The sequence below is a fragment of the Dryobates pubescens genome, chromosome 6, assembly GCF_014839835.1.
Source record: "Dryobates pubescens isolate bDryPub1 chromosome 6, bDryPub1.pri, whole genome shotgun sequence".
NCBI lineage: Eukaryota > Metazoa > Chordata > Aves > Piciformes > Picidae > Dryobates > Dryobates pubescens.
In genome coordinates, this window is record NC_071617.1 from 24,637,214 (window position 1) to 24,664,752 (window position 27,539).

Here is a 27,539-nt window from a genome sequence, read left to right on the forward strand (position 1 = left end):
GCAGAGCTATATTTATCTACATTGGTTATTCATTTGTTGGATCTGGATTCCTTAGAGAGTTGGAGTCTAAGGAATTGCACTGCTGCTTTCTCCCCAGCTTGACCACCTCAGGGCACTTCTCTTATGGCTCCTTCCACCTGAACAGTTACTTAAAAGCCATTAAGTGTTTTACTGGAGAGCACAATCAGCAAAGACTGTACAAAAGACAAATGATGCTGTGGAAACAAAGCAGAGGATACCAGGTAAAATGACCTAGTTCCTCTGCTCTTTCCCAACATAGAAGGTTTATACATACATTGTGCTATCTGCACCTACCCTAATAAAGGTAATGTTATCTGGCACTGAAATCTGCCTTTAAGAAGGGCAATCTACTTACAATGGGCTATTAGACACTGCAATAAGCTTCCTGATTCTGGAACATCAGGTGAGATGTAAAATTGCCATATGAAAACACAATGTCCCAAATTCTGGCTGTGTTCATGAACAGAGGGAAATGGGGGTGGGGGCACTGCTTCTGGCTTCCCACAGGTAAAATGGGTGAAAAAAAAACACGCTTCTAAGTCATAGTTGCTGCTCCATAAGAAATCCTTATGCATTTTACATAAAACATTCCCAGGGTAAAAAGTATCAGGGTCTCCAGGTGAGGACAAGGGCACAGGTTTCCCCCTTCCTTGCCCTCTACCCTACTTTAATGTATCAGCTATTACACTGGACTTTATCCTTGCTCTTGTTTTCCTTCCCATGGTCCAAAGCATCCCGAAGCAACTTTTCTGTCTGTGTGCACACACAAATTATTCCTTCTCCAGTTATCTTTAGAAGCAGCTTCCAGAGTATCTTGCACTGAGTTTGATTGGGTGGGCACTTTCTGAAAAAGAGTACTGCCTGCCATATTCAGCTCTTCACAAATTCCTTAATTCATCTTGATCAGACCAGCATGGGACCTGCTCAAGATTCAGACTTCTGACAATGCAAAGAAATATTATGTGTTAGAAACTATTTCCTAGGTCAAGAACAAAGATGCACTTCTAGATGCCCATCTGAAACAAGAAATGCTCCATACTGTCCTCTGTGTTGCTATTTTGGACATGTCTTTTTAAGTGAACTTCAGTATCTCTGCATCAAAGTTTACTTAGAGCCAGAAGGACTGTGAAGTTCTGCTGCTTTTTCAAAGGCTGTTTGTAATACACATGGACATTAAGATGATGAAACCATAAATGCATGTGATGGTCAGTGCAACCATAGAAAATACTTGCTTTCAAAAGGTATGGCTTATTCTGGAAGGGAACTTACTCTAGAAATAGGCACCCAATGTGCCAAGAAGGCACAGACACCCAGATATGACATAATTTGCCAAACAGACCTGTTTCCTGTTTCCTTGAAAAACACTATCTGAGATGTCTCTAGCTGTGTTTTTTTTCCTCCTTCCTCCTCTTATACAACATATTAGTTTAAACACAAAACAGAGCAGTTCAGAACTACCACAGGAACTGTAGGAGTGGTCTGTGATGGTCTATGCCCTGTGGTACAGAAGTCAATGTAGATGGCTATAACTGGCTGCCCTTAAATCACAACCTCATAGATTTCCAGTGAGTGACATACAAAAATGCAACTGGATGAAAAAATTCTCAACATAATCAATCATCCTTGACCATCTCTTACAGGCATTCAAAGTACAAACTACACACTACATAAAAGCCTTTTGCAGGGCAACCTACTGGAAAGTTACTGTCTTGGTTTCTATTGAAACAGAAAATTTTGTATGCAGCTCTTACAGAAAATAATAATGTACAAAAATAAACTCTCCAAAAGTGAATATAGTATCAGATGATCTGTTTAATTCACAAATCATGTTGATATTATTAAGCCTCAATAAATAGTATCTGATAGTTCCCCTGTAAATAATCTGTTTCACAAAACTTACCCATTACAATGACGAATGCAAAACTAGCCAGTGTCAGGGATGATCCACTATTGATCATGTTGATGAGAAGCTTGAATAAAGGATATAGCAGCAGTAAGGCCCAGAAAAGCCAGTTCAGAAGTGTCCATGGCCGTCGGGGTGGTACTATAGGGACTGCTGGGTAGGTTCCTGTTTGGTAGTATTCTTCCTGGAATGCATCCTAGTAGAACAAAGGAGGGCAACAATTAAATCCCCATCCACCAACAAAACTAGCTGTTTGTGACTTTGATGTTTCTCCTTCTGCAGGCTTGTAACCATGGGGGAAGATCAAAGACCAAGTCATGGCTGAAAGGTTTCTACTTTGAAGTCAGAGAAAAGGGAGAGAGAGAGGACAAACAAACAAAAAAACCCACCACCACCAAAAACCCCAACAGGCAATCTTACATTGATGTGCACATCCAAGCCTGAAAAATAGCATGCCTGGAGAGTAAAGCAAGAGTGTAAGGGGATGTGCGCTCCTACAGCAATGCAGGTATCACTGTTGAAACTCCCACAAGAGCCACAGCCACCAACCAGCTACTGCTGAGCCACAGAAACATTTTGGCTACATGTTAGGTAGCAGATCCTCTGTTCCTTAATGTTTTCTTCAACCACTGTTCTAAAACAGCAGCCACACCCCTGTCAGGAAAGGTGAGCAGAAAAGGTGACCTTCTTGTCCCATACTGCAAAGAACACCACCCCCTCCTGTCTGTTCGAGGGAAGCAGTTTTGTTCATCTGATTCCCACAAAGCTTATGGAAGGAAGTCTGGGTGCTGAATCTCTCTGTTCAGCATGAAAACAGTTTTGACTAAAGCGCTCTCAGTGTAATGTGAGGAAGATAATGGGGTGAGATTTGGAGATTTGGGCTTTTGTGGTTTGGTGTTTTTTTTGGTCTTGCGGTGTGTGGTTTTTCAAGCACGTAAGACTTGCAGCACAGAAGACTTACACAATACAGTACCTTGCTCTAGAGCTTGAATGTGTGACTGGCATTACCTTTAGCAATATGATCAACACACGACACCAAATAGGGTAGGAAAGAAGAACCCTTCTTAATGGTTCAAAGGCAAAGAGTATTAATCTCTCATCACGTAAAACTGGTTAATTAATGTAGTCAGCATTAAAATGACATGAAAAGGAACCTAAACTTAGTCAGAAAGAAGTACTACATTTCTTCAAAGAATGGAATCCTGACACTTTCCAAAAATTCTGGCAAAACTGTTGACCACATCTCACCAAGCAGTTTGAGACAGATGGAAGAAATATACAACTAGCAAAAGAATGTCAATGCTGTCACCTCCACTACATGTTTTACACCATTGTGGGGAAAAGCTCTTCAGTTATGATTCTTTACCCTTAAAAACATTCACATTCCTTGCAGAATTTGTCTTCTAAGCTTTTGCAAAGGTGCCTATCAACAACCCATCAACAGTTCAAGTCAGCATTTAAACACAGTATGTACCTCAAAATTTCTCTCAGTCACTTCTTCCACAGTAAGTTCCTTTCATTCCCCTTCATACAGAGCATGTTTTCAGTTTGTAATGAATTCTACCCACCCAAGTATCATATTCGGACATAGAAGCATGCTCCCTCTAATGCCCCCACCAAATCTGAGTTACTTCAGACAGTGGGGTGGGTAGTGCAGTGCGGGGAAAGCAGGGAACAGACACTATCTTTTGAAGAAGCTAACTGGATTCCTGCTTCTCACACCAGGGAGGTCAGACTGAAGAGGTATGTCATCACCGTCTCAAGATGAGGTCCACAAAGAACAAATATCCAAAATCATAACCCTTTGGTCCTTAACACTGGAGTTCTGTACACTTTCCCTCTTCAGTTATGCTTTGCTAATTCCCTGGGGAATTTCAGCACATATTTTCATGTGCTGTTTTCCATGCTTCTCTTACATGTGAGAAGAGTTAGAAGCTGTCTTTCTTTTTAATGGAAATTAAGATTCTTAAGGGGAATTTCTATTTCAGACAGTGAGGCTTTAAGGAGGTGAAAAAAGAAAAACATGCAAGAGTCAGCAGCGTTGTGAATATTATACCATACCTCCTCAGACCAGGCACTAGGATGCTCAACCTGGTCCTTGTTAAAGTCAAAGGGAGTCTTTCTAGCAATGGCAATGAAGGATAAAAGGGGAAGAAAAAAAAAGAAGGAAAGAAAAAAAAAGAAAAAGAGAACAGAAGAGAAAAGAGACCAGAAGGCAACATGCAAGCCAAATCACACCTCTGTCTAATCTAGCCCTCCTGGCCTTCTGTAGAGGGACAAAAATTAATCCCTGATGTGGAAGAAGCACGTGGACATGGTGCTTACTGGAAAAGGCAGGGAAACAGTGTTTGGTTTAGAACAGCACAGCACCCATATTTGTACAGCAAGGCCCTTTTCTTTGCATTTGTAGCAGTGGCTAAACCAGAAAATCAAATGACGAGTAGCAAGAACCAGAGTGCACTCCTAAATCCATAACACTACTGTATTCCAGCCTGAATACATAATTTAGATCAATTTATTGAAGCAAACTAAGATGCCAGACCTCATGCCTTGCATGCCTATGACTCCCACCAATTAGAATGGGAGTGCTGCCCGTATTCAAAGACTGCACCCCCAACAATTATCTCCTATGTTCATAAGAACAAAACCACTAAGAAATGGAGTCTGGAAATCTGAAGGATGCATATGAATGTATTTACCAAAAATAATAAATCAACAGGCATCTACAAACACAGAGTCATTACTATTCTGCCCTGATTATATGTAATTAAGAATCTTAAATGCATGCCTTCTATCGCACACAATGTGAAAGCAATTTATCAGCCTGTCCTGTTAATGCTAGATCTATGCCCTGGCAGAAAAAGACAGGGTGAAAACAGGGACAAAGAAAATCTACAGCAAAATATACCACATTCAGTCTATGAATTACTTCTTTATTCAGGAGGTGTCTTTAAGGGGAAGGAGGTTCTTCTACCAGCCAGGAGGTAGTTGTATCCTGTTTGTATCCTTCTAAAACTTTCTGAAGAAGGGTTTTAAAACTACTCTGTCAAGGCTTGCTTAGGTTTTCTTCCTGTTGCTCTTGAAGTACAAAATAAAGGCACTCATGACTGACAGCACAAGACTGCTTTGTATCTGGAGAAACAGAGCACTCATCCTGCAAAAACAACCCAACCAACCCACCCACCCCAAGCTCCCAAAGCAGGACTACTACACACATGCACTGCAAGGTTTGACTATCAGAATAAATGACTGAACATGCAAGTGCTGTCTAGATGAAAATCCAACCTTTTCTTGATACAGTTTGTGGAGCCAGTTAGAACATTCCTGCTCATTTTCTGGGACTTCCTCTAGTGGAATTCGCCTGCAAATGGTAAACAGGAGAAATTAAAGAATATTAAACACTACAGTTGCCATAAACAGCACTTATATTACACAGATAGATTATTGATCTGGCAGGAGACTCACTACCTTTTATTTTTTATTTTTATTTTTTAATTTGTGGTAACAGCTCCCACATCAGCAAGGCACAGTGTGCTTCTAGAGTCACCTTCAGTTTTCAGGTGCATCTGAAATTCAGATATTTAGATTTCTGCAATAGCAACGCATTAGGTTTGAGTTCGCTACAGCCACTGTCTAGATAAAGGTTTCAAATTTTCTCTTTCCAAACAAAGGCTTTGAGTGAACTTATTATTTCATCTAAAAAGTCCAAGGCTGTATTTAATCAGCTAGGCGTTACAGAGAAAAAACCCCAAACCATGCGTATACGTAGGGTAAAGTGCTTTAGTATTTCTCAGCTAATAATTCCAGTTCCTGTCATTTTTTGTTACGACGTGCGGGTTGGTTGATAATTTCCAGCAAAATGGCTCCTGAAAAACCTCTCCCTTGACAAAATGAAGTTTCCATCACATTACATGAATTTTGGTCAATAATCATGTGGCAGAAAGAAATCCTCCTGTCATCCTCATTTAGGTACGCTAATCACAATATTTAGTAATTTCACATTTTTCAATGCAGATTATAACTTAATTAAATACCATTAAGAATTGACAGGACAGAGCACATTTCAGGGCACTCCTGTTCAGAGCTAATAAGTACCACACTACTGCGTTGTTCCTTTATTTAAGAAAGTAACATGACAAACACTCAAAGTCAGCACCACATAGGCACAGACAAACAAGGCCATTGAACTGAATTCTACTGAGTGCAACATTTACAGGACTTCAATAAGCAAATAGAGAAGATTACCAAAACTATCTGTGATTGTTTCCAATTGATTGCCAAAATATTTTGCCGTGAGGCTTGACCTGCCTGTAGGAACTTTTCAGGAGGCTCAAATGGACAGAAGGACAAATAGCTAGTCTGAATCACGAAAAGCAATTTGCATCCTCTGCCAAAGTGCCTTGCAGTAGACTGGAAGGGCATAAAGGGAGACACAAAGAGATGCACTCTTCTATGCTTTTGGGAGAAATGGCCCACATGGGAAAGGCCACTCGCTCCTCTGCAAACACTAGCCAGATGGGCCATGTACTCCAAACACAAAGCCACTAAGCTGAGCTACCCATGAGAGTCAAGTGGGAATGCAAACTCCTGTTTCATCCATGAGAATCAAGAAAAAGTTTCTTTACACCCTTGGACAAAAACAATTCTGAAGAAAATATTTTTTCAAACAGATAGAAAAGGAGGTCACCCTAGTCTACTTCATACCAATAGCCAAGATAAACCAATTGGACCAGATAATTATAGCTGTAAAGGGGGTATGATGAACTCCTGATTACTTGTGGAATCACTTCTAGGGTCCAACCCTGAACCATCATATTGTTCATTAAATATCCCCATTCTTGGTCAGAAGAGAGTGCCAGATACATCAACAACTACACCACAGACAGGAACAATCCTGAGCCTGGCCTCCACCTACCTGAGTGGGAACATGCATGAAAGCCACTCTATCTGAACACTTAAGTAGATGTTTGGTATTCCGGTCAAGTGGGTAAAAGGAGTCCCCACTGATGCTGCTGAGCTGACAGACACAGAAATGACTAAAAACTAACAAACAAAAAAAATGCTGTAGACCTTTATAGAGTCTCCACATATTTACATTTACATAACTTTGCAGGAAATCCTTCCCATCTGATAGGAGTTTTTGTTTGCAGTTCTGTGAAGCCAGGTTGGTAGAGACATACCTATTTCCTTATTTGTACAACTGTGATTACAACTACACCCTCCTGTATGCCGAAAAGGAATTGAAATATCGATTACTTGCCTTACATATAAATCTGCATGATATTTCTTTCCATTTAGGACTCCCAGCAATGTTGGATTCTCATTATTTCTAAAATTGAGGGTAGAATCATAGACTGCAGAAACTACAAGAGAAAAAGGTTATAACATTACTGTAGTAACAGAATGGAAACAAGTCATTCTCAAAGAGCAATAGCACCACAGTCTGAGTTGTCACTAAAGTAAAGATGACAATGGAATATTCAACATGCAGGTTTTAAGAAGCCAAATAACCGGTGACATTTTAAGGAACTGCACCAGTAAAATGGAAATCTTTGCTCTCCATCCCTGCCTCCTTCCCCATCAGGAGAAAGTTCTTCACTGAGAGAGTCATTCACCATTGGAATGGGCTGCCCAGGGAGGTGGTAAGTCACCGTCCCTAAAGGGGTTCAAGAGGGGATTGGATGTGGCACTTGGTGCTATGGTCTAGTCATGAGGTCTGTGGTGATGGGTTGGACTTGATGATCTTTGAGGTCTCTTCCAACCTTGGTGATACTGTGATAGTGTGATACTGTGATCACCAGAATATTGGACACAGGGAACAGTTACAGTTAGTTTCTGACAGTTAACATACCTAGGACATTCTAGGAGTCAAGTGGTTGAAAAAAAATATTAGCTTTCTCAACTCACTGTGAATGACACAACTCTGCCCCAAATCTGGGTAGATAACCAGGCAGATACAGACTTCATAAGCAACTAGCAATATAGAGAGTTTGACCAAGAATGGGTGAAGTGTGTGTGAGACACCTGCTTACACAGCTAGAGTCACTGGGGTTCAAAACAACCTTCCCTTCATAGCCAGTATTTGGTAAGTGAGGCACTTGCTATAGGTCAAAGGCAAAGAAAGTAACAGATCATGTCTTGTGTCAGCCAGGCTGCTGCTATGAAGACAAGCATGCTATGAGGAATACAACATCACAGAACAAAACTTTAGACAGACTTTCAGCCTTGAGAAAACACTGTTTCTGCACATCAGGACTGCATGGTAACAGTAAAAGTATTTGCAAGGGTCATTTGTAATTAAACTACAAGAGCATTAACAAGCAGTTTCTACAGAAAAAATGTTCACTGTTTTTGAACCACATAAATCATTCCAAAAAAGTTTCTTTGAACACATCCTTAGAGACTCTCTTTTCCTGGTGGCATAAAATTACCAGAGGGCGATTAATTTTCCTGTTTTCTGCTCTAGAGCTTCGCAATAATGAACACAGTGATGAACCTTTATTGGGAGAGCTCCTGATCCACGCAAGAAAATCTTTTATTACACATAACAGATTTGCTTCAGGTTTTGAAGCCTCTCTAGCTACGTGAGAATAGCTTGGTGGCAACATTCAGCCTCCAGAAACTCATCACAGCATTTGTTACTGCAAAATAGAACTAACAGCACAGAACAGCACAGCCTGGATTCAGGGCTGCAAGCAAATCCCAAAAATGAAGGCCAAAACAGCATCTTTACATATTGGTTGCATCCATCATTAATAACTCTTTTCCTAACTGCAACAAATGAGCCAAAATCTACTTCAAGCACACTACTCTCCCTGTAAAATATAAGTAAGAAATTACTTTTTTTTTTTTTTTAAAATAAATTATTTACTTCCATGTTAAACCTTCTTAGTGTAGAAGGATTTTACTCATCTACTCTAATTTACCAATCCAGCACAACTGGAGCAAGGTAAGAGCTCAATTTGATTTATGCAGGGTAAGCTTCTCAGTTTATTCTTTAATAGCATGAGAGAATAGCTCAAGAGAACAGAATAGCTCGAGAGAAATGTATTCCCTTGAAAAAATAATAATCAAGTAAGGCAAGCAGAAGACCTACATGGACAAGCAAGGAACTTTTAGTAAAACTCAAAAAGAAAAAGGATGTTTACAATATGTGGAAAAAAGGACTAGACAATTGGGAGGATTATAGAGACACAGACAGAGAATGTAGAGATGCAAGAAGGACGGACAAGGCCCTCCTGGAACTGAATCTCACCAGAAGGGTAAAAGAGAAGAAGAAGAGTTTTTCAAATACATCGATGATAAAAGGAAGAGCAGGCAAAAGGTGGGCCCACTGCTGAATGATATAGGAGATATGGTAACTGATGATGCAGAAATGGCAGAGCTGCTGAATGCCTTCTTTGCCTCAGCCATTACTCTTAAGACCAGCCTTCAGGAACCTCAGTTTCTAGAAGCAAGGGAGCAGAACAGGAGAGATGTGGACATTCCACTGGTCAGTCAGGGCTGGGTTAGAGATCTCTTCCACCAATTAAAGACAAACAAGTCCATGGAGTGCATCTGGAGTCCTGATGGAGTGCATCTACAAGTGCTGAGAGAGCTGCTGACACTGTTGCTGAACCTCTCTCCATCATCTTTGAAAAGTCCTGGAGAACAGATGATGAGCCTGATGACTGGAGGAAAGAAAATGTCACTCCAGTCTTCAAAAAGACAAGAAGGAGGACCAGGCAACTACAGACCAGTCAGCCTCACCTCCATCCCTGGAAAGACAATGGAGCAGCTCATCCTGGAGGTCATCTCTAACCACATTAAGACAAGAAGGTTATCAGGAGTAGCCAGCATGGATTTACCAAGGGGAGAGCCTGTCTGACTAATTTGATAGACTTCTATGAAATTATGACCAAAGAGTAGATGAGGGAAGAGCAGTGGATGTCTTGACTTCAGTAAAGCTTTTGATACTGTCTCCCATAACATCCTCATAGAAAAGCTCAGGAAATATGGCATAGACAGCAGATCAGTGAGGTGGATTGAAAACTGCCTTGACAACAGAGTTCAGAGGGTTGTCATCAGTGAGACGGAGTCAACTTAGAGGCTTGTGGCCAGTGGTGTTCCCCAGGGATCAGTATTGGGTCCAGTTTTGTTCAATGTCTCTGTCAACGACCTGGATGAGGGAATTAAGAGTACCCTCAGCAAGTCTGCTGATGATACAAAGCTGGGGGCGCTGGCTGGCACCCCGTCAGGCTGTGCAGCCATCCAACATGACCTGGAAAGGCTGGAGAGCTGGGTGCAGGCAAACCTCATGAAGTTTAATAAGGACAAGTGCAGGGTCCTACATCTGGGGAGGAATAACAGCAGGCACCAGGACAGGTTAGGGGCTGCCCTGCTAGAAAGCAGCTCCATGGAGAAAGACCTTGAAGTGATGATGAACAGCCAGTTCTCCATGGTACAGCAATGTGCCCTTGTGTCCAAGAGAGCCAATGGTATCCTGGGTTGCATCAAGAAAAGTGTGTCCAGCAGGTCTAGGGAAGTTCTTCTACCTCTCTACTCTGCTCTGGTGAGACAGCACCTGGATTACTGTGTCCAGTTTTGGGCTCCCCAGTTCAAGAAAGACAGAGAACTGATGGAGAGAATCCAACGGAGAGCCGTGAGGATAATTAGGGGACTTGAGCATCTCCCCTATGAAGAGAGACTGAGATCCCTGGGGCTGTTTAGTCTTGAGAAGACTCAAAGGGCATCTGATCAATGTGTATAAATATATGAGGGATGAGTGTCAAGTGGATGGGGCCAAGCTGTTTTCAGTGGGGCACAGTAATAAGGAACAACAGGCTCAAACCTGAACACAGAACATTTCACCTGAACATGAGGAGAAACTTCTTTACAGTGAGGGTGATGGAGCTCTGGAATAGGCTACCCAGGGAGGTTGTGGAGTCTCCTTCTCTGGAGAATTTCAAAACCTCCCTGGATGTATTCCTGCGTGGACTACCCTACATGATCCTGCTTTGCCAGAGGCGTTGGAGCCAACAATCCCTTGAGGTCCCTTCCAGCCTCTAATATACTGTGACACTGTGATTATTGTAACAATGACAGGGATGCAATAAAAACAAATGTGATACACACAGCACTCCCACAATAATGGAAGATAATGGCAGGGACTGGAAGAAGGAATTGCCCATGATGAGTGAAGATCAGGTTCATGACCATCTGAAGAACCTGAAAGTGTTCAAGTCCGTGGGACCCGATGGGATACACCCATGGGTGCTGAGGGAACTGACAGATGAGGTTGCTAAACCACTCTCTATTATATTCCAAAAGTCATGCCAGTCCAGGGAGGTCCCCACTGACTGGAAAAGGGGAAACATAACTCCCATTTTCAAGAAGGGAAAGATGGATGACCCAGGGAACTACAGGCCAGTCAGTCTCACCTCTATGCCCAGTAAGATCATGGAGCAGATCCTCCTGGAGGCACTGCTGAAGCAGAAGAATAATGAAGAGGTGATGGGGCACAATCAGCACAGATTCACCAAGGGCAAATCCTGCCTGACAAACCTGGTGGCCTTCTATGACAAGAACACAACATTAACAGATGAAGGCTGAGCAACTGATGTCATTTACCTGGACCTGAGCAAAGCCTTCAACACTGTCCCGCACCACATCCTGGTCTCCAAGCTGGTGCAGTATGGGTTTCATGGATGGACCATTCAGTGGATAAAGAACTGGCTTGATGGCCGCATCCAAAGGGTGGCTGTCAATGGGTCTATGTCCAAGTGGAGGCCAGTGACAAGCGGAGTCCCTCAGGGATCAGTCCTGGGACCAGTCTTGTTCAACATCTTTGTCAGTGACATGGACAGTGGCACTGAATGCACCCTCAGCAGGTTTGCTGATGACACCAACCTGTGTGGTGGAGCAGACATGCTGGAGGGAATGGATGCCATCCAGAAGGACCTTGACAGACTGGAGAGGTGGGCCCATGACAACCTCACGAGGTTCAACAAGACCAAGTACAAGGACCTGCATCTGGGCCACGGCAATCTGAGGCACCGACATACACTGGGCAGTGACTGGCTTGAGAGCAGCCCTAAAGAAAAGGACTAGGGGGTGCTGGTGGATGAGGAGCTCAACATGAGCCAGCAGTGTGCACTTGCAGCCCAGAAAGCCAATCCCATCCAGGGCTGCATCAAGAGAAGCATAGCCAGCAGGTCAAGGGAGATGATTCTCCCCCTGTACTCTGCTCTGGTGAGACCCCACCTGGAGTACTGTGTCCAGTTCTGGAGCCCCTATTACAGGAAGTATCTAGAGGTGATGGAATGTGTCCAGAGGAAGGCCATGAGCATGATTTGAGGGCTGGAGCACCTCTCCTATGAGGACAGACTGAGGGAGTTTGGGCTATTCAGTCTGGAGAAGAGAAGGCCTAATTGTGGCCTTTCAGTATCTGAAGGGGGCCTACAAGAAAGCTGGTGAGGGACTTTTTAGGGTGTCAGGTAGTGACAGGACTAGGGGGAATGGGAAAAAAAAATAGAAATGGGCAGATTCAGATTGGATGTTCGGAAGAAATTCTTCCCCATGAGGCTGGTGAGACACTGGAACAGGTTGCCCAGGGAGGTGGTAGAAGCCCCATCCCTGGAAGTTTTTATGGCCAGGCTGAATGTGGCTCTGGGCAACCTGATCGAGTGTGAGGGGTCCCTGCCTATGGCCTATGGCAGGGAGGTTGGAACTAGATGATTCTTGAGGTCCCTTCCAACCCTAACAATTCTATGATTCTATGATGTGCTCTTTCATCTCTTAGAAGATGCCTACCTTGGAGTTTTGATATAAATTGGGTAGCTGCTCAGACACATTGGAAGGTGCCTCTCCTGTTCTGAAAAAAATTATGTAGAGTTGGTTGGGAATACTTCTATGTGTTAATGATCTTTCCTTCACTCCAGGGACAGAATATTCCATTCCAGTTTGTAACTGATCTGTAGTTTGATAGTCATTCCAGTACTTTTTAGTACCACTCCGAAATCTTTTGGTGCAAAGCAGTGCCAAATCCAAGATGATGATGGCATATGCAAGAGTAAACAAACCTCTGCCAAAGCTGCAGTGGTATGCTGTGTGTTGCACTGGAATTGTTTTTTATTAAATGTGTATTTTGTAATTACACAATTACAAGTGGACATCTCATAATTCTCTTCTACAGAAGCTGAAAAGTCCAGAAATTCCACATTCTAAACTAAGCAAAAAACCCCAAAACAACAACAAAAACTAACTCCACAGTATCTTGAAAAGACTACAGCTGTCCCACGCACAGACTGACTTAGGAAAATTTGCTTCAATTGTGAAATAAAGTATTTTCCCAAAGAAGTTCTCTTAAAACATCTTTTTCACTAAAAAAATCAAACACAATTCAATATTTGGAAGCCTTTTCAAAGGCTCAGAACAAATCATAACTGAAAACAAGCTGAAGTGCTATTTTCTGACAAAACAATTCTAGGGTTTCTGGTTTGTTTTCTAACCTCAGCCCAACTGTTTAACTTTGGTTCTTTGTGCAGCATTCTGACAGAGAACTAAGTACTTAAGAATTTAAGATTTAATGTCTTAATTTCAACGTATGAAATAATTTGATTACATATCTAGGGAGGATTTTTCTTACTTCAACTGTCCTCTTTAATTGTATGCATTACTTTGGCAACATGGTGGATTACGCCAGAATAATCATCTGACAAATCAACCTACAGGCAATGAGTTTGCCTACATACAGGTTCACACCAGTGCACAATGAACAGAAGTGAAGACTGGGAAATGGAGAGGAAGAGATGATGGAACGCATTGTCCTACTAATATGACAGCAATCTTGATGCAATCCTTTGACTTAACGCCTCATTGCCCTCATCATCTTGGTCAAAAATCACTCATCCTCTTAAAACTTGACAGCCTGCTCAGGAGACTGACCAGCAGCCTCACTAAACATTGAAAGAAAAGAAAAAAAACAGGACCTAAGTGCAGCTCATGGGGAAAAAAAAGTCATTGCAAACCCCCCAGACACTACTGTACTGAACTCCATGAAAACCCCTCTCTGGAATTTATTATTATGAGTTTCTTCTAGGACAGTTGGTCCCAGTACACATAACTAACGGAAAAGGTTGACAGAGTTATCTTCAGTCTATCATTAGGCACATTTTAAAATGCAAGTCTCGTGACTAAATAAAAGCATCTGAAAAGAACTGTCTGACATACAGTCAGGCAACAGAATTAACAGTTAAGTATATCTATCTGACATTTATTCTTACTGTGAGTAATGGATGAGTGTTTTAAAAACTGGTCTGTATTTTCATTTGCTTCTATGAACAGTATAGGTAGCAAACGCTACAAGGTAAGAGCAATTAAGACAGCACACAACTGCTTGAAATTAATTTCCTGGGGGACTGTGTTTGTGCTGTGTGGCAGATATGGCCACTGATAAAAATACCAGAACAAGTTCAGAAGATATTAGAAGTACACCTTTAAGAATCATACTGTGTTCAGAGATCTGAATTTGTGAAAGTAAGTCCTTGAAGAGAAAAGGATTCCATTATCACTTATGAAATAAATGAGTTGGGAAGGAAAGCTCTTTACTTCCTGTTTTGTGAAAGAAATTTCTATCCAAACACTGCTTACCCTGACTGATATGGCACCACTAGTATAAAGCAGTTTCTCATGTATGCACATTAAATAAACTGCTTCTGAAGGTAACTTTTTCAAAACAGATGGACTTGCAAGACCAACATCACCAATGCCTGTTTCCAACAGACAAAGAACTACTGCACCAGGTAGCATTAAGAATTGATAGTTTCAAAAATTACCAGCACCTGATCACTGTTACTATGGGTGAATTACTTCTACAACCATAGAAACCAGCATCCACCCATTTGTCCATCCTATAGTGCCAGACCCTCAGACAGATTGAATCACATCCTTGCCAGAAAAAAAATAACAACAAACAGGAAATGCTGACCTGTGGCACACCCAGCTTGGAACTGGATCCAAACATCTCCTTTCACTGGCTTGCCTTCACTGCTATGTTATGCTGCAGCTATCTCCCTTAGCAAGGTACTCCAGCCAAGCCCATCACCCCTTTATGGAAAAGCAGAATGCATTAGCCTAGGTGGCTGGGCCCCAAAGAGAGATCAGGTAGGTCAACACCAGTCTGTCACTTTCAGAGATGTGCCCCTCTGCACACTTGGCCACTAAAGAAAGTCAGCCTGGAAGTCATTCTTGCAGATCGTTAGAGATGTCACTGAAATGAAGTCAGGAACACCTGCATGTTGCCATTGCTTCTTCTGCAGACAGAGCAACAATTCAGCAGTCATGCTGGCGCTGTTTGGAACAAGTAATTTGAGGCTGTAATAGAGGGCTACAGTCCTGCTGAACCACATTTCATAAGACAGAAAGTAACAATGAAACTCAGGATTTACAGTGAACAAGTCAAGCAGTACTACTCACCAATGTAAATATTCTAAAGAAAAACAAGGTGCAAACTACTACGGCATATAGCCTCTGCAACATTGATACCTATAACAATGTGTGGGTATCAAATGTCAGTGCAGGTTAACAGAGTCGTTAAATTCCATCAGTATCCATGCAAGAAAGAAGTACTTTTTAGGTGGAATTTACATTTTGAGATTATGGACTGTCAAAATAGGCTTCCACCATGTTCTAACAAGAAGGTACTTCTTACTGCTTTTAAGAGCCTTTCAAATGCTTTTCACACATACTCTTTGTCTCTATAGAAGCATATAGTAACCCCAGCAGTAACTCTTATCTCACTCTCATTACAAAAAGTGACAAGGCAGGTAAAGCAGCATACTCAGAAGAATTTGAAACCAATCTGCAGTCATCAGCTGTTTCTCTCAGAAGATCTGTTGGCTGGGTTCTTAAGTTATACAGTTTCAATAAAAAATACCTCTGAGAAGTTATGACTCTGTGCTTATCCTTGTACCCTCCACAAGGAAATATTACCTTCTTATTAGCCCTACTCTGTTTGATCGCAACTTCTGGACTGAAGTAGTGACATACACTTCCCTAAATATGTAAGTAATCTACTCTCAATCTCAGTCTTCTTTTTCTGAAGGTAATTCAAATATTTAGGATCCTAAAAATGTTACTGTAGCGTATCATATAACTGCCCCAAAATTTTATAAACCTCACCTGGGTTCTCTAAAATTGTTTCCTTTAGAAACATTTTTTTACAAATCAGCTGCTTTTCCATAATCACACCAAGTTTTGCTTGCTTCACAGAGTAGTGACAAGAACAAAATCCACACTCAAATAACCTACCTGTCCCTTATTTCCGGCTCATGTCATTGGAGGTCACAGAGCCTTGACTCTGCTCTCCACTGCTTCAGTTCTACCTTCCCCTGCCCTCAGGAAAACAGTTGCCCTAACTCAAAAGGAAAGGTTAAACTGTGCCCCGTAAGGGAGCTATTGATGCTGCACTCACTACTTCCTCACTTATCAGATAGGATCCAAGCTATGTTATACATTTTGTGATGGGAAGTTGTGAATGCCTGACAAGCTGCAACAGTAATGTCATCTACCTGACTTGCAAGAGGGTATGTAGAAGAAACATGACAGACAGCAAGAGAGTTGACTGTAAAGCTTTTATAACAGTACCTATCCCAGATATGCCACATGGAAACATGTCTTCAAAGACAAAAGAAGTTTTGACACTAACTTCAGTCAAGCTAGAACATTTTCTTTTAAACCACTAATCATCCTGTCTTTTTTACGTATCAGCCTGCTAACAGTACAAAAATCTACCAAACCCCAAAGACACTGCAGTATTATGGCTGCTTAGTACTGTCTTTCCTTTGCCCATAAAGCACACAGCAAAGACATTGATGGATTATATTAGTCAAGGAACCATGTGGGCCATATTCTTACTGCTATCACTTTAAAGCTGGCAAATGCAAGTCACTGGAAATAACTGGGGAGAGGGGAGTTCGGAACAACATTAAGTAAGAAAAACTTGAACACACATTCTATAATGCAGAAATAATTTATGTGCAAATTTCAGCTACACATATCTTCAGCCCTTCTCCCCCAGCTCCATAGAGACTCGAGAGTACATTGCTACAGAAATTTAAGGCAGAATATTTGTTCATTTGCAAATCATTTTATCTGAAGTAGATATTTATCACAATAAAATTTAAGACAGTGCCTCAGTTTCTTTAGTGATTTATTGCTTCATTTAGAATAGGACTGCTTAGTAAATACTAAGAAATATTATCCTTTGGCAATAGGTATGACACATGCAACTTCGAGTTCCTCCAATACAGGCTCACAATAACAGAAAAGAGATATCCACATTGCCCCAGGCCTTTGTTAGTAAAACCTACTATTTCATGTTGGAGGCTACTGAAGAAAGGTCAGAAAGGATCTCAGGACTTTTCTGCTAGGATGCATGCTACAGGGTAAAGAATAGCATAGCAAAGTGACACCAGTTAGATGAAATAACCATTTAAGCATGGTTCCTTGTGACTTTCCTTACCTACATTTCTCAAGCACTGCACGGTGACAGCGAATCCTTTAGTTCGTGGCAGTAGGTGATACTTGAGTTTGGGCAGGCCTTTGGCTTCGGCTACTTGCATGCTGATTTGGTGTTTCTGCTCTGTGAACCTCGTGCCCTCACAATGAATCAGGAACTAAAACCAAGAGAGAACAGCAGCTCAGGTCTTCTACATCTGCCTGACCAGAGGCACCTCTAATTCCCAATAACACCATATAAATAAACACTGCTGGCAGTGACAGATATAATCTCATACATATTTAGCATTTGAAAACAAACAAACAAGAAAACCAAAAGCAAACTCTCTCCATTGCCCCCGCTTATCCAACCTACTATTCTTTGGTTTCAACTTCTTAGGCCTTTAGCCTCTTAGACTTTAGGCTTTAACACCTGCTCTGCTACTTGCTATCAGAATTATTTTATTTCTCTAAATGAGTCAGTCTATCTCTAACAAGATGTTAGAAAACACTTAAATCTCTCACTGATGGTAAGGTGTTCAAGTGTCAGTCTAAACCAAGCACATTTCTAGGAAATGCTTCAGTGCCCATCTTGCTTCCCCTCACTCAGACCTGCTTGCTTTCATTATGGTGTGTAACTGACAACTGCAGACAGTAAATTTTGATGCCATTGTCTGAACTGATAAGAGATGCAAGGTGGTAGATGAAGGACAACAAAAAGACTCGCTCCCTTATGAATATGGAAGTGATCAGACATGAACAATTACGTTTTTGCCACTGGCAGGCAGGGGAGAGCAGACAGACCTTTGGAGATTTACTACTTGTTCATCTGTTTCCTGCCAAGCAGGAATGCAAGCTAACACATCAGAGCGCACTGCCAAATCACACAAGCTAAGTCCTCATAACCCATAGCACAGATTTAGCCAACAAGGAAAGAAACTGAAGAAAACTAGCCAAGTTGCTAACTTCAGTTACAGATCATTTAAGAGCACTTTTAATCATGTATCAAATGCACCGTGTTAAATAGCTAGATGAAACATGATGAGAAACTGGTAAGAAAATCCTTCTAGCCCACTTAGCATGCTCTGTCTTTCTATGCTCAAGGTACTACTGCTGTGCCTTTTGACATTATGTTACTATGTTTCTATGTTACCATAGAAAGGCAAATTAAAACTCTACACTACAATAACCCCAAGTGTACATCAATAACTGCATCACCTCTCTTACTACAAGTATAGCTCCTTCTCAGTAATCTCTCTATTGTGGTATATAAAGGATGGTGGCTCAGCAACTAAAGTTGAACTTCCTAAGTGTACAGAAAGGTATTCATCAACTTCTATGAGCCACAGAGCACAGGCAAATCCCTGTGACAGAGAGTGGAACTAGAAATCAAGAATTATCCCTTTTCTAGACAGCCTTCTGCCTCAAAGTCATTAAATCAATATCCAAGCACAGAGCTTAGCTACAATTGCTTAGGACTCATTTAAATCACTGACTAAAGAAGAAACAATACGAAAAAGTTTCAGAAAATGAGAGATACAGCATATACATCTTCATTAGGAAACAGCTTTGTAAGCACTAGTTTCTGTAGGCCCTTGTGAGGCTGCTTAAAGCCCAATTTCCTTAATTGAATTCCTCTCTTGCCTTCACCACCTCACAAGAACTAGGATAAAAAAAAATAAAATTAAAAAAATTAAAAATGACGGCTTTTCATTCCCAGATTAGGCAATGTCAGGCAAGAATGATAATGCAAAAAGTAACACTTTCCTGTTACTGAAAGGTCACACTGTAACACAGCTCCTTGTAACACAGCTGATGGCCCCAGTTTCCACTTTTACCAGGCCACATCTGACCTAACACCTTCGGAAGAATGGCTGAGCCACAGGGAAACGGAAGGAGAAAAACACACTAGTATGAACTCTCCAATCTAAGCTGAGAGAGGAGCTTAGGCAAAGAATACAGCTAATGCGTTCAACGCTGTCACATGCATCTGTTACACCACCATAATTCCTGCATCTGCTCCTCTCCATCTCCTTTATTTAGAGGACCACAAAGTTTATTGAATAGATCACAGTAGACACTAATTTTGCAATAGTGTCTGTAGGGCTCTGTACTACAGAGGAGGAAAACAGACAAGACCAACCAACATAGGGGAAATTCAAAAGAATTAAATTCTTAGAAAACTCTCCTGATACTGCTAGGAGGCTCATAAATCAAAGCTCTTGGGAGCAGCTTGGTGACTATCATGTATTGCCTATGCCCTTCATCCTTCCCAAGTACCACAGTGCCCTGCACTCCACTTGTTAGCCCATACTTACCCAAAAGTTTTCAGGGTAGTCCCGAAGATTCAGCAACTTCTGCGCGACTGTCTTCCGATCCTCCTCCCACTTACGCTTACAGAAGACTATCTCCAGGAAATACCACATCCAGCCAATGATAGGCATGTAAGAGAGTTCTTTTTTTGCAAGGACTTTAGAACTCTGCAAGACAGAGTCAAAGAAAGTAAACCAGAGTTACACTATTTAGAGCTCTCTGTGGGTATGACATATGCACAATTAGACACTAATATATTGATTCATATTGACCAGTTCCTGTTTTAACACTAGTGCAAAAGCAAACCAAAGATAAAGCAGTTTTTATCACATAAGAGAGGAGTCAAAAGTAATCTCAGATATCTGCATGACATGCAACTTCCAGAGTTAAATTTATATAGTATGTGTATGTTTGTCTATCCTACCCAAACTCTGAAACCCAGAACACAAGCCAAATTCCTTCAAACACTGAGCAATCCATGCAGAAGACCCAAACTATGTAAAGCAAAATTCTTAATTCAAAGAGACCCTGGGCAGAGGCAAGCCAAGTTTCTTTAAGACATCTTGCAGCTATACTTCTCTCCAAAGTTCAGACATCTCACCATGACAAAACAAGAACCTAGCCTGAAGTGGAAGCAGTCACAGAGCCATTGCTGCTCAATAGTGTATTGATGCATACACATAGTTGACAAACGTAAGAAACCTTAAACATCACTACAGAAAACAGCAAGAATAGAATAGAATAGAATAGAATAGAATAGACCAGACCAGGTTGGAAGAGACCTTCAAGATCATCGCGTCCAACCCATCAACCAATCCAACACCACCTAAACAACTAACCCACGGCACCAAGCACCCCAACAAGTCTTCTCCTGAAAACCTCCAATGATGGCAACTCCACCACCTCCCCCGGCAGCCCATTCCAATGGGCAATCACTCTCTCTGTATAGAACTTTTTCCTAACATCCAACCTAAACCTCCCCTGGCACAGCCTGAGACTGTGTCCTCTTGTTCTGGTACTGGCTGCCTGGGAGAAGAGACCAACATCCGTCAGTCTACAACCTCCCTTCAGGTAGTTGTAGAGAATAATAAGGTCCTCTTCTTCAGTCTAAGCAACCCCAGCTCCCTCAGCCTCTCCTCATAGGGCTTGTGTTCCAAACCCCTCACCAACTTTGTTGCCCTTCTCTGGACTCGTTCCAGCAAGTCAACATCCTTCCTAAACTGAGGGGCCCAGAACTGGACACAGTACTCGAGGTGCGGCCTAACCAGTGCAGTGTACAGGGGCAGAATGACCTCCCTGCTCCTGCTGGCCACACTGTTCCTGATGCAGGCCAGGATGCCATTGGCCCTCTTGGCTGCCTGGGCACACTGCAGGCTCATGTTCAGTCTACCATCAACCAGCACCCCCAGCAACCAGCACTGCCTGGCTGCTCTCCAGGCACTCTGACCCCAGCCTGTAGCTCTGCATGGGGTTGTTGTGGCCAATGTGCAGAACCCGGCACTTGGATGTGTTAAATCTCATGCCGTTGGACTCTGCCCATCTGCCCAGCCTGTCGAGGTCCCTCTGCAGAGCCTCTCTACCCTCCAGCAGATCAACTCCTGCCCCCAGCTTGGTGTCATCAGAAAATTTACTGATGATGGACTCAATGCCCTCATCCAGATCATCAATAAAGATGTTAAAGAGCATGGGGCCCAGCACTGATCCTTGGGGCACACCACTAGTGACTGGCTGCCAGCTGGATGTGGCACCATTCACCACCACTCTCTGGGCTCGGCCCTCTAGCCAGTTCCTAACCCATCGCAGTGTGCTCCCATCCAAGCCATGGGCTGACAGCTTGGCCAGGAGTTTGCTATGGGGAACGGTGTCAAAGGCCTTGCTGAGGTCCAGGTAGACTACATCCACAGGCCTCCCCACATCCACCAGGCGGGTCACCTGATCATAGAAGGAGATCAGGTTGGTCAGGCAGGACCTGCCCTTCCTAAATCCATGCTGGCTGGGTCTGATCCCTTGGCCATCCTCTAAGTGCTGTGTGATTGCACTCAAGATGACCTGTTCCATAATCTTGCCTGGCACTGAGGTCAGGCTGACAGGCCTGTAATTCCCTGGCTCATCCAACCGGCCCTTCTTGTGGATGGGTACCTCGTTGGCCAATAAAAGTTCTTCATTTGTTTAGGTTTGTTTATGGAATGCTATAAGTGCTTAACACAGGTGAATTTCTCTTCAGAGCTAGCTTCTGGAGTAGGGGGAAAAAAACCCCAACAAAACAGGTACTCTTTCTGTCTCACATGTAAAACAGACACCAAAGTGATTTGTCCAGACTCCCCACAAGAAGTCTATGGTTTATCAAGCATTCAGCAAGTTTCATATCTCAAATCCTGCTTCAGAACTTAACTCTATGATATCTCAGACCAACACCCCTTTGGACAGAACATCTGATTCCACTTGCTCCTTTCCTGCCCTTCAAGCCAGCCCACATTGGTGAACCGGCTTGCATTTAACTTCATTATTTAATGAATATAATGGTGCATGTGTGCTTGTTCAAATTGTTGCTTTGGCACTTCCTAAAAAAAGTGACATTTTCTCAGAGGATAGATGGAGCAATTACAGTCCAGTTTGTATCCATGGCATCACTATAAGCTATCCCATCAAAATGCTCTGCAGATAGGTTCCAGGGCATTCCATTTGACTAGTAGGAATTACTTACTAGCAGAAATTACCTTCAACAGAATTACTATTTTAAATTATTATTTTTTTAGGTCACTGTTCATTTTGTTTCTAGGAGAAGAGACTTGACCTAATTCTCTATCTTAGCTCATTTCTCTCATCTGCTTACCTTAAATAATTAAGCTATCTAAAATCTCACAAGGCTGGAAAGCAAGTGCACATCACACATCTTCACTAGCAACTGTTACTCACAGCAGAGAAGTAAACAACATAAGACAATTCTGTTTCTAAGAATGCAGAAACTCTCTCTGTCAAATGATTTACCACTTTGTAATAAAGTGCTCCCTCTTAGTCATTCAAGAATTTCCATGATGGGCCCAGACCAGGAGTACAAACCCAGTTCTCCCATAAGAAGCAGTCATAGGACTCAGTAAGCTCTTGCTATTTCAATTTCAACCCATGTTGGATGTTAGTTCCTCTTGTATGGCAGCAGCCATGCTGGCCCAGCCTCCCCTTCCAGCTCCCCAAACTGGTCATAGAGAAACAGGCTCTTCTCCCACCACTTTCCTTTATCCCTCTGTTTTTTTCCCACATTACTGATTTTCATTTTCTAAGTTACTCCTAATACAAGTTATTTTCTTATTTCCAAAATAAATATAAATAGTTCTAACACATAGTTTGAAAGAACTCCAATGAGCACATAGGCCATGTACAGTATAGATTCCATTCAAAGCATACAGACCAACTGTCTTCCCTGCACATGCTGAGGAAGACAGCTGAGTCAAAGCTTCCCCCAAGAAACCCAACCAGATACAAAGTGCTTCAAGATGAGCAGAGAGGACAAAAACCTTATGGAACTACTGCCCACCTCAGTCACAACCATGGCAGCTGTCAGACACAGCCTAGCATAAGCCACTGCACAATGAGGCAAATAGCAACAGTGCTGCCACCAAAAACTGAAAAAAAACCACCCTCATGCTCTCAATTTTTATTCACAGTAAGAGTTCAGAATCTTTAGACTTACCACAAAAAAATGTTAAGTGTGCTCTGCATAGAATGCACATGGCCTCCAGAGCACAGTATCACAAATGACAGTCCTCCCTCACAGACTTTAAAATACAGGAATCCTAGTCCAAAGAGCAAGCTAAAGTAACTATTTTAGCATAGCTATTTTCAGAATCACAGAAACATTCAGGTTGGAAAAGACCTTTGGAATCACCAAGTCCAACCAATAACCCTATTCTACAAGGTTTACCCCTAAACCGTATCGCCAAGCACAATATCCAACCAACCTTTAAACACCTCCCTGGGCAGCCCATTCCACCGCCTGACCACTCTTTCCATGACATCTTTTTCCTAATGTCCAGTCTAAACCTACCCACTCATAGCTTGAGGCTGTTCTCTCTTTTCTATCACTTACTACCTGGAAGAAGAGACCAGCACCACCCTCTCCACAAGGTCCTTTCAGGTAGTTGTAGACAGCAACGAGGTCACCCCTCAGCCTCCTCTTTTTCAAACGAAACAGCCCCAGCTCCTTCAGTCGCTCTTTATAAGATTTATTCTCCAGGCCTTTCACTGCCCTCCTCTGCACTCGCTCCAGCATTTCAACATCTCTTCTGTATTGAGGTGCCCCAAACTGAACACAGTACTTGAGGTGTGGCCTCACCAGAGCTGAGTACAATGGGACAAAAACCTCCCTACTCCTGCTGGACAAAGTATTTCTGATACAAGCCAGGATGCCATTGTCCTTCTTGGCCACCTGAGCACACTGCTTGCTCATATTCAATTAGAACCCACAGGTCCCTTTTTGCCAGGCAGCTTTTCAGCCACACTTCTCCAAGCCTGTAGCATTGCCTGGGGTTGTTGTGACACAAGTGCAGGACCTGGCATTTGGCCTTGTTGAAGCTCATCCTGTTAATGTTGGCCCATGGATCCAATCTATTCAAGTCCCTCAGTAGAGCCTCCCTACCCTCATGCAGATCAACATTCCCAACTAAATTGGTGTCATCTGCAAACTTACTGATGACACACTCTATGTTTTCATCATCAATACAGATGTTAAACAGAAGTGGTCCCAACACTGAGCCCTGAAGAACACCACTTGTGACCAGCTGCCAGCTGGATTTAAGTAATATTTTGTTTATTTCAAAAAAGCATGAGTGCAGGAGAGAAGTTGCTGCTGGTTTCCCTCCTCCCCACTCTGCCCCGTGAAATAAAGAAATGATGTTGTGAGCTAAGGCATCACACAGCACAGGTGTTACTACGAAAGCAGAAGAGATGCTTGAATTCATCCCTGGAGTATGTTCTTAATCATTTTCTGTGCCAGTGCATTTTTAAAATTTAAAAGCAGCCTTTTAGACACATGAGAGTAGGACTCCTTAGGTGTACAGGAAAAGAAACTAAATCACCTCATGCTATTTTGTGCACCCCTTCTATGCTAGCAAGGTCAGTGACACAGAGCTAACTTGAGAAAGGAAATTCCTAAAGTGCATTATACTGGCAAGACTGCTTGTGTGTAGGAGGAATATATTAGAACTCCCTTCAGAAGCTACCATTTCTCCTACCATAACTCCAGCTAGAAACTATTTTGTTTCAAACATTTACCCTTACACAGCTCCTGTGTAAATACCTCAGGAGAAAAATGCTCCTCTACTTGATTTTGGCCACTAACTATTCCTTTCCCAAAATGCTTTTGTAAATGTGACAGTCACCTCTTACCTTCAAATGGAAAAAATTCTTTACTTTGGGGGTGACAGAGCACTGGTCTGATCTCTGACCCACCTGGTGGATATGGGGAAGGTGGTGAATGTAGTCTACCTGGACTTCAGCAAGGCCTTTGATACCATCCCCCATAGGAAACTCCTGGCAAAGCTGTCAGCCTGTGGCTTGTACAGCACTCTGTGCTTGGGTTAGGAACTGGCTAGAGGACCAGGCCCAGAGAGTGGTGGTGAATGGTGCTGCATCCAGCTGGCAGCTAGTGGTGTCCCCCAGGTATCAGTGCTGGGCCCTATCCTGTTCATCCTGTTCAGCACCTTTATTGATGATCTAGACAAGGGGATCGAGTTCACCATCAGTAAGTTTGCAGATGATGCCAACTTGGTATCAGGTGTTGATCTGTTAAAGGGTAGGAGGGTTCTGCAGATGGACCTTGGCAGGCTGGACAGATGTCCAGTGACATGAGATTTAACACATCTAAGTGCTGGGTTCTACACATTGGCCAAAACAACCCCATGCAGTGGTACAGGCCGGGGACAGAATGGCTGGAGAGCAGCCAGGCAGAAATGGACCTGGGGGTACTGGTTTGATAGTAGGCTGAACATGAGCAGCAGTGTGTTCAGGTAGCCAAGAAGGACAACGGCATCCTGGCCTGTATCAGGAATAGTGTGGCCAGCAGGAGCAGGGAAGTAATTCTGTCCCTGTACTCAGCACTGGTTAGGCCACACCTTGAGTACTGTGCCCACTTCTGGGCCCCTCAAATCAAGAAAGATGTTGAGTTGCTTGAACGTGTCCAGAGAGGGGCAACAAAGCTGGTGGGGGTCTGGACCACAATCCCTGTGAGGAGCAGCTGAGGGAGCTGGGGTTGTTTAGCCTGGAGAAAAGGAAGCTCAGGGGAGACCTTATTGCCATCTACAGTACCTGAGGGGAGGTTATAGCCAAGTGGGTGGTGTTCTCTTCTCCCAGGCAACCAGCACCAGAACAAGAGGACACAGTCTTAAGCTGTGCAGGGGGGAAGTTTAGGCTTGATCTAAAAAGAAGTTCTTCATGAAAAGAGTAATTGCCCATTGGAATGTGCTGCCCAGGGAGGGGGTGGGATCATTGTCCCTGGAGGTGTTTAATTAAAGACTGGATGAGGCACTCAATGCCATGGTCTAGTTGATTAGTTAGGGTTGGGTGATTGGTTGGACTAGATGATCTTGGAGGTCTCTTCCAACCTGGTTGATTCTGTAATTCTGGAACAGGCTGACCAGAGAGGTTGTAGAGTCTCCTGCCTGGATGCTGGACAAACACCATGAAATTAACCTGCAATCCAAGGATGTATAATGAATTTTGTTTCAGTTTCAAAACAAAATAATTGTAGCTGCAAACCATTAGCAGCAGCAATCTGCCTTTCAAGTTATTTGCTCTCCAGGTGGCCATCAGCATAAACATACTTCTGATGATTCTGTCTGCTCTGTTTTTGAAATATAGCATTTTTTCATATTATACTCTCTGGGACATCAAGATGGAAAGATACTTTCCTTTAGTCACTCAAATTGTGTCAGGGGAGGTTTAGATTGGATATTAGGAAAATTTTCTTTACTGAAAGAGTGGCCAGGCATTGGAATACGTTATCCAGGGAGGTGGTGGAGTCACTGAGGTGTTAAAAAAAATATGTAGACATGGCTCTCTGGGACATGGTTTGGTGGCCATGGTGGTGTGGGTCAATGGTTGAACTCAGTAATCTCAGAGGTCTTTTCCAACCAAAATGACTCTATGATTCTATCATTACAGAAACATAATTGGGCTCATAAATTCTAATGCTTCATATTGAATAAAACTTTTCACCATCTATCCCTTGTAGGTAGGTAATGTCATAATCACCACAGAATTAAGTCAAGCTGGCTTAAAAGGAGGGCTTTCAATCATCCCAGGAGATGACAGGGGAAACAATCAATCCTGAAAACACATGCACATGTTCTCCTACTCCCAGTCTGATGTAATACTGTATTCAATTATGGATAACTCATTCCTCCCTCCTCTCTTACTAGCTATAACCTGGTTACTGCTTTCACTTGAGATGGCATCTCTTAGACGCAGAGATTCATTCAAACTCTAGCTGTGAATCTGTAAGACTATGCTGGAGAAAGTAAACAAATTCTACAACTGACTGGGAAAGAATCACAGAACAACTCATCTTTCAACTGCACAGTGAACTGTAAGAATTACCTTGGAAGCACACGAGCAATGTAATGACCCCCACAGGTTAAAAATAAATCTCATTCATCAACTCTAATTGCAATGTCTTTAAAATTTCTGTGAATGCCCAAGCAATCTTGTCTCAGTATTCCACATACTTGCACTGCATTGCTTTAGGTCATCTCTCTAATTCTGGACAGCAGCTGAATGAAATGTGAGCACACATCTGTTAACTTTCAAAAAGACAAAGAATTTGTTTTAGGGT

General features: G+C 42.5%; 1 protein-coding gene across 2 annotated transcripts in view; it reads right to left on the minus strand.

Moving 5' to 3' along the window:
• The window catches only part of AGPAT4 (1-acylglycerol-3-phosphate O-acyltransferase 4), a 64,357-nt gene that overhangs the window by 3,447 nt on the left and 33,371 nt on the right, over positions 1-27,539 (minus strand). For both annotated transcript variants that reach the window (XM_054162764.1, XM_054162765.1), the window contains 5 exons: positions 19,720-19,881; positions 17,427-17,580; positions 7,185-7,287; positions 5,210-5,285; positions 1,922-2,120 (listed from right to left, as the gene is read on the minus strand). In XM_054162764.1, the coding sequence (XP_054018739.1) occupies positions 1,922-2,120; positions 5,210-5,285; positions 7,185-7,287; positions 17,427-17,580; positions 19,720-19,881 (694 nt within the window). The remainder of the gene's footprint in view (positions 1-1,921; positions 2,121-5,209; positions 5,286-7,184; positions 7,288-17,426; positions 17,581-19,719; positions 19,882-27,539) is intronic.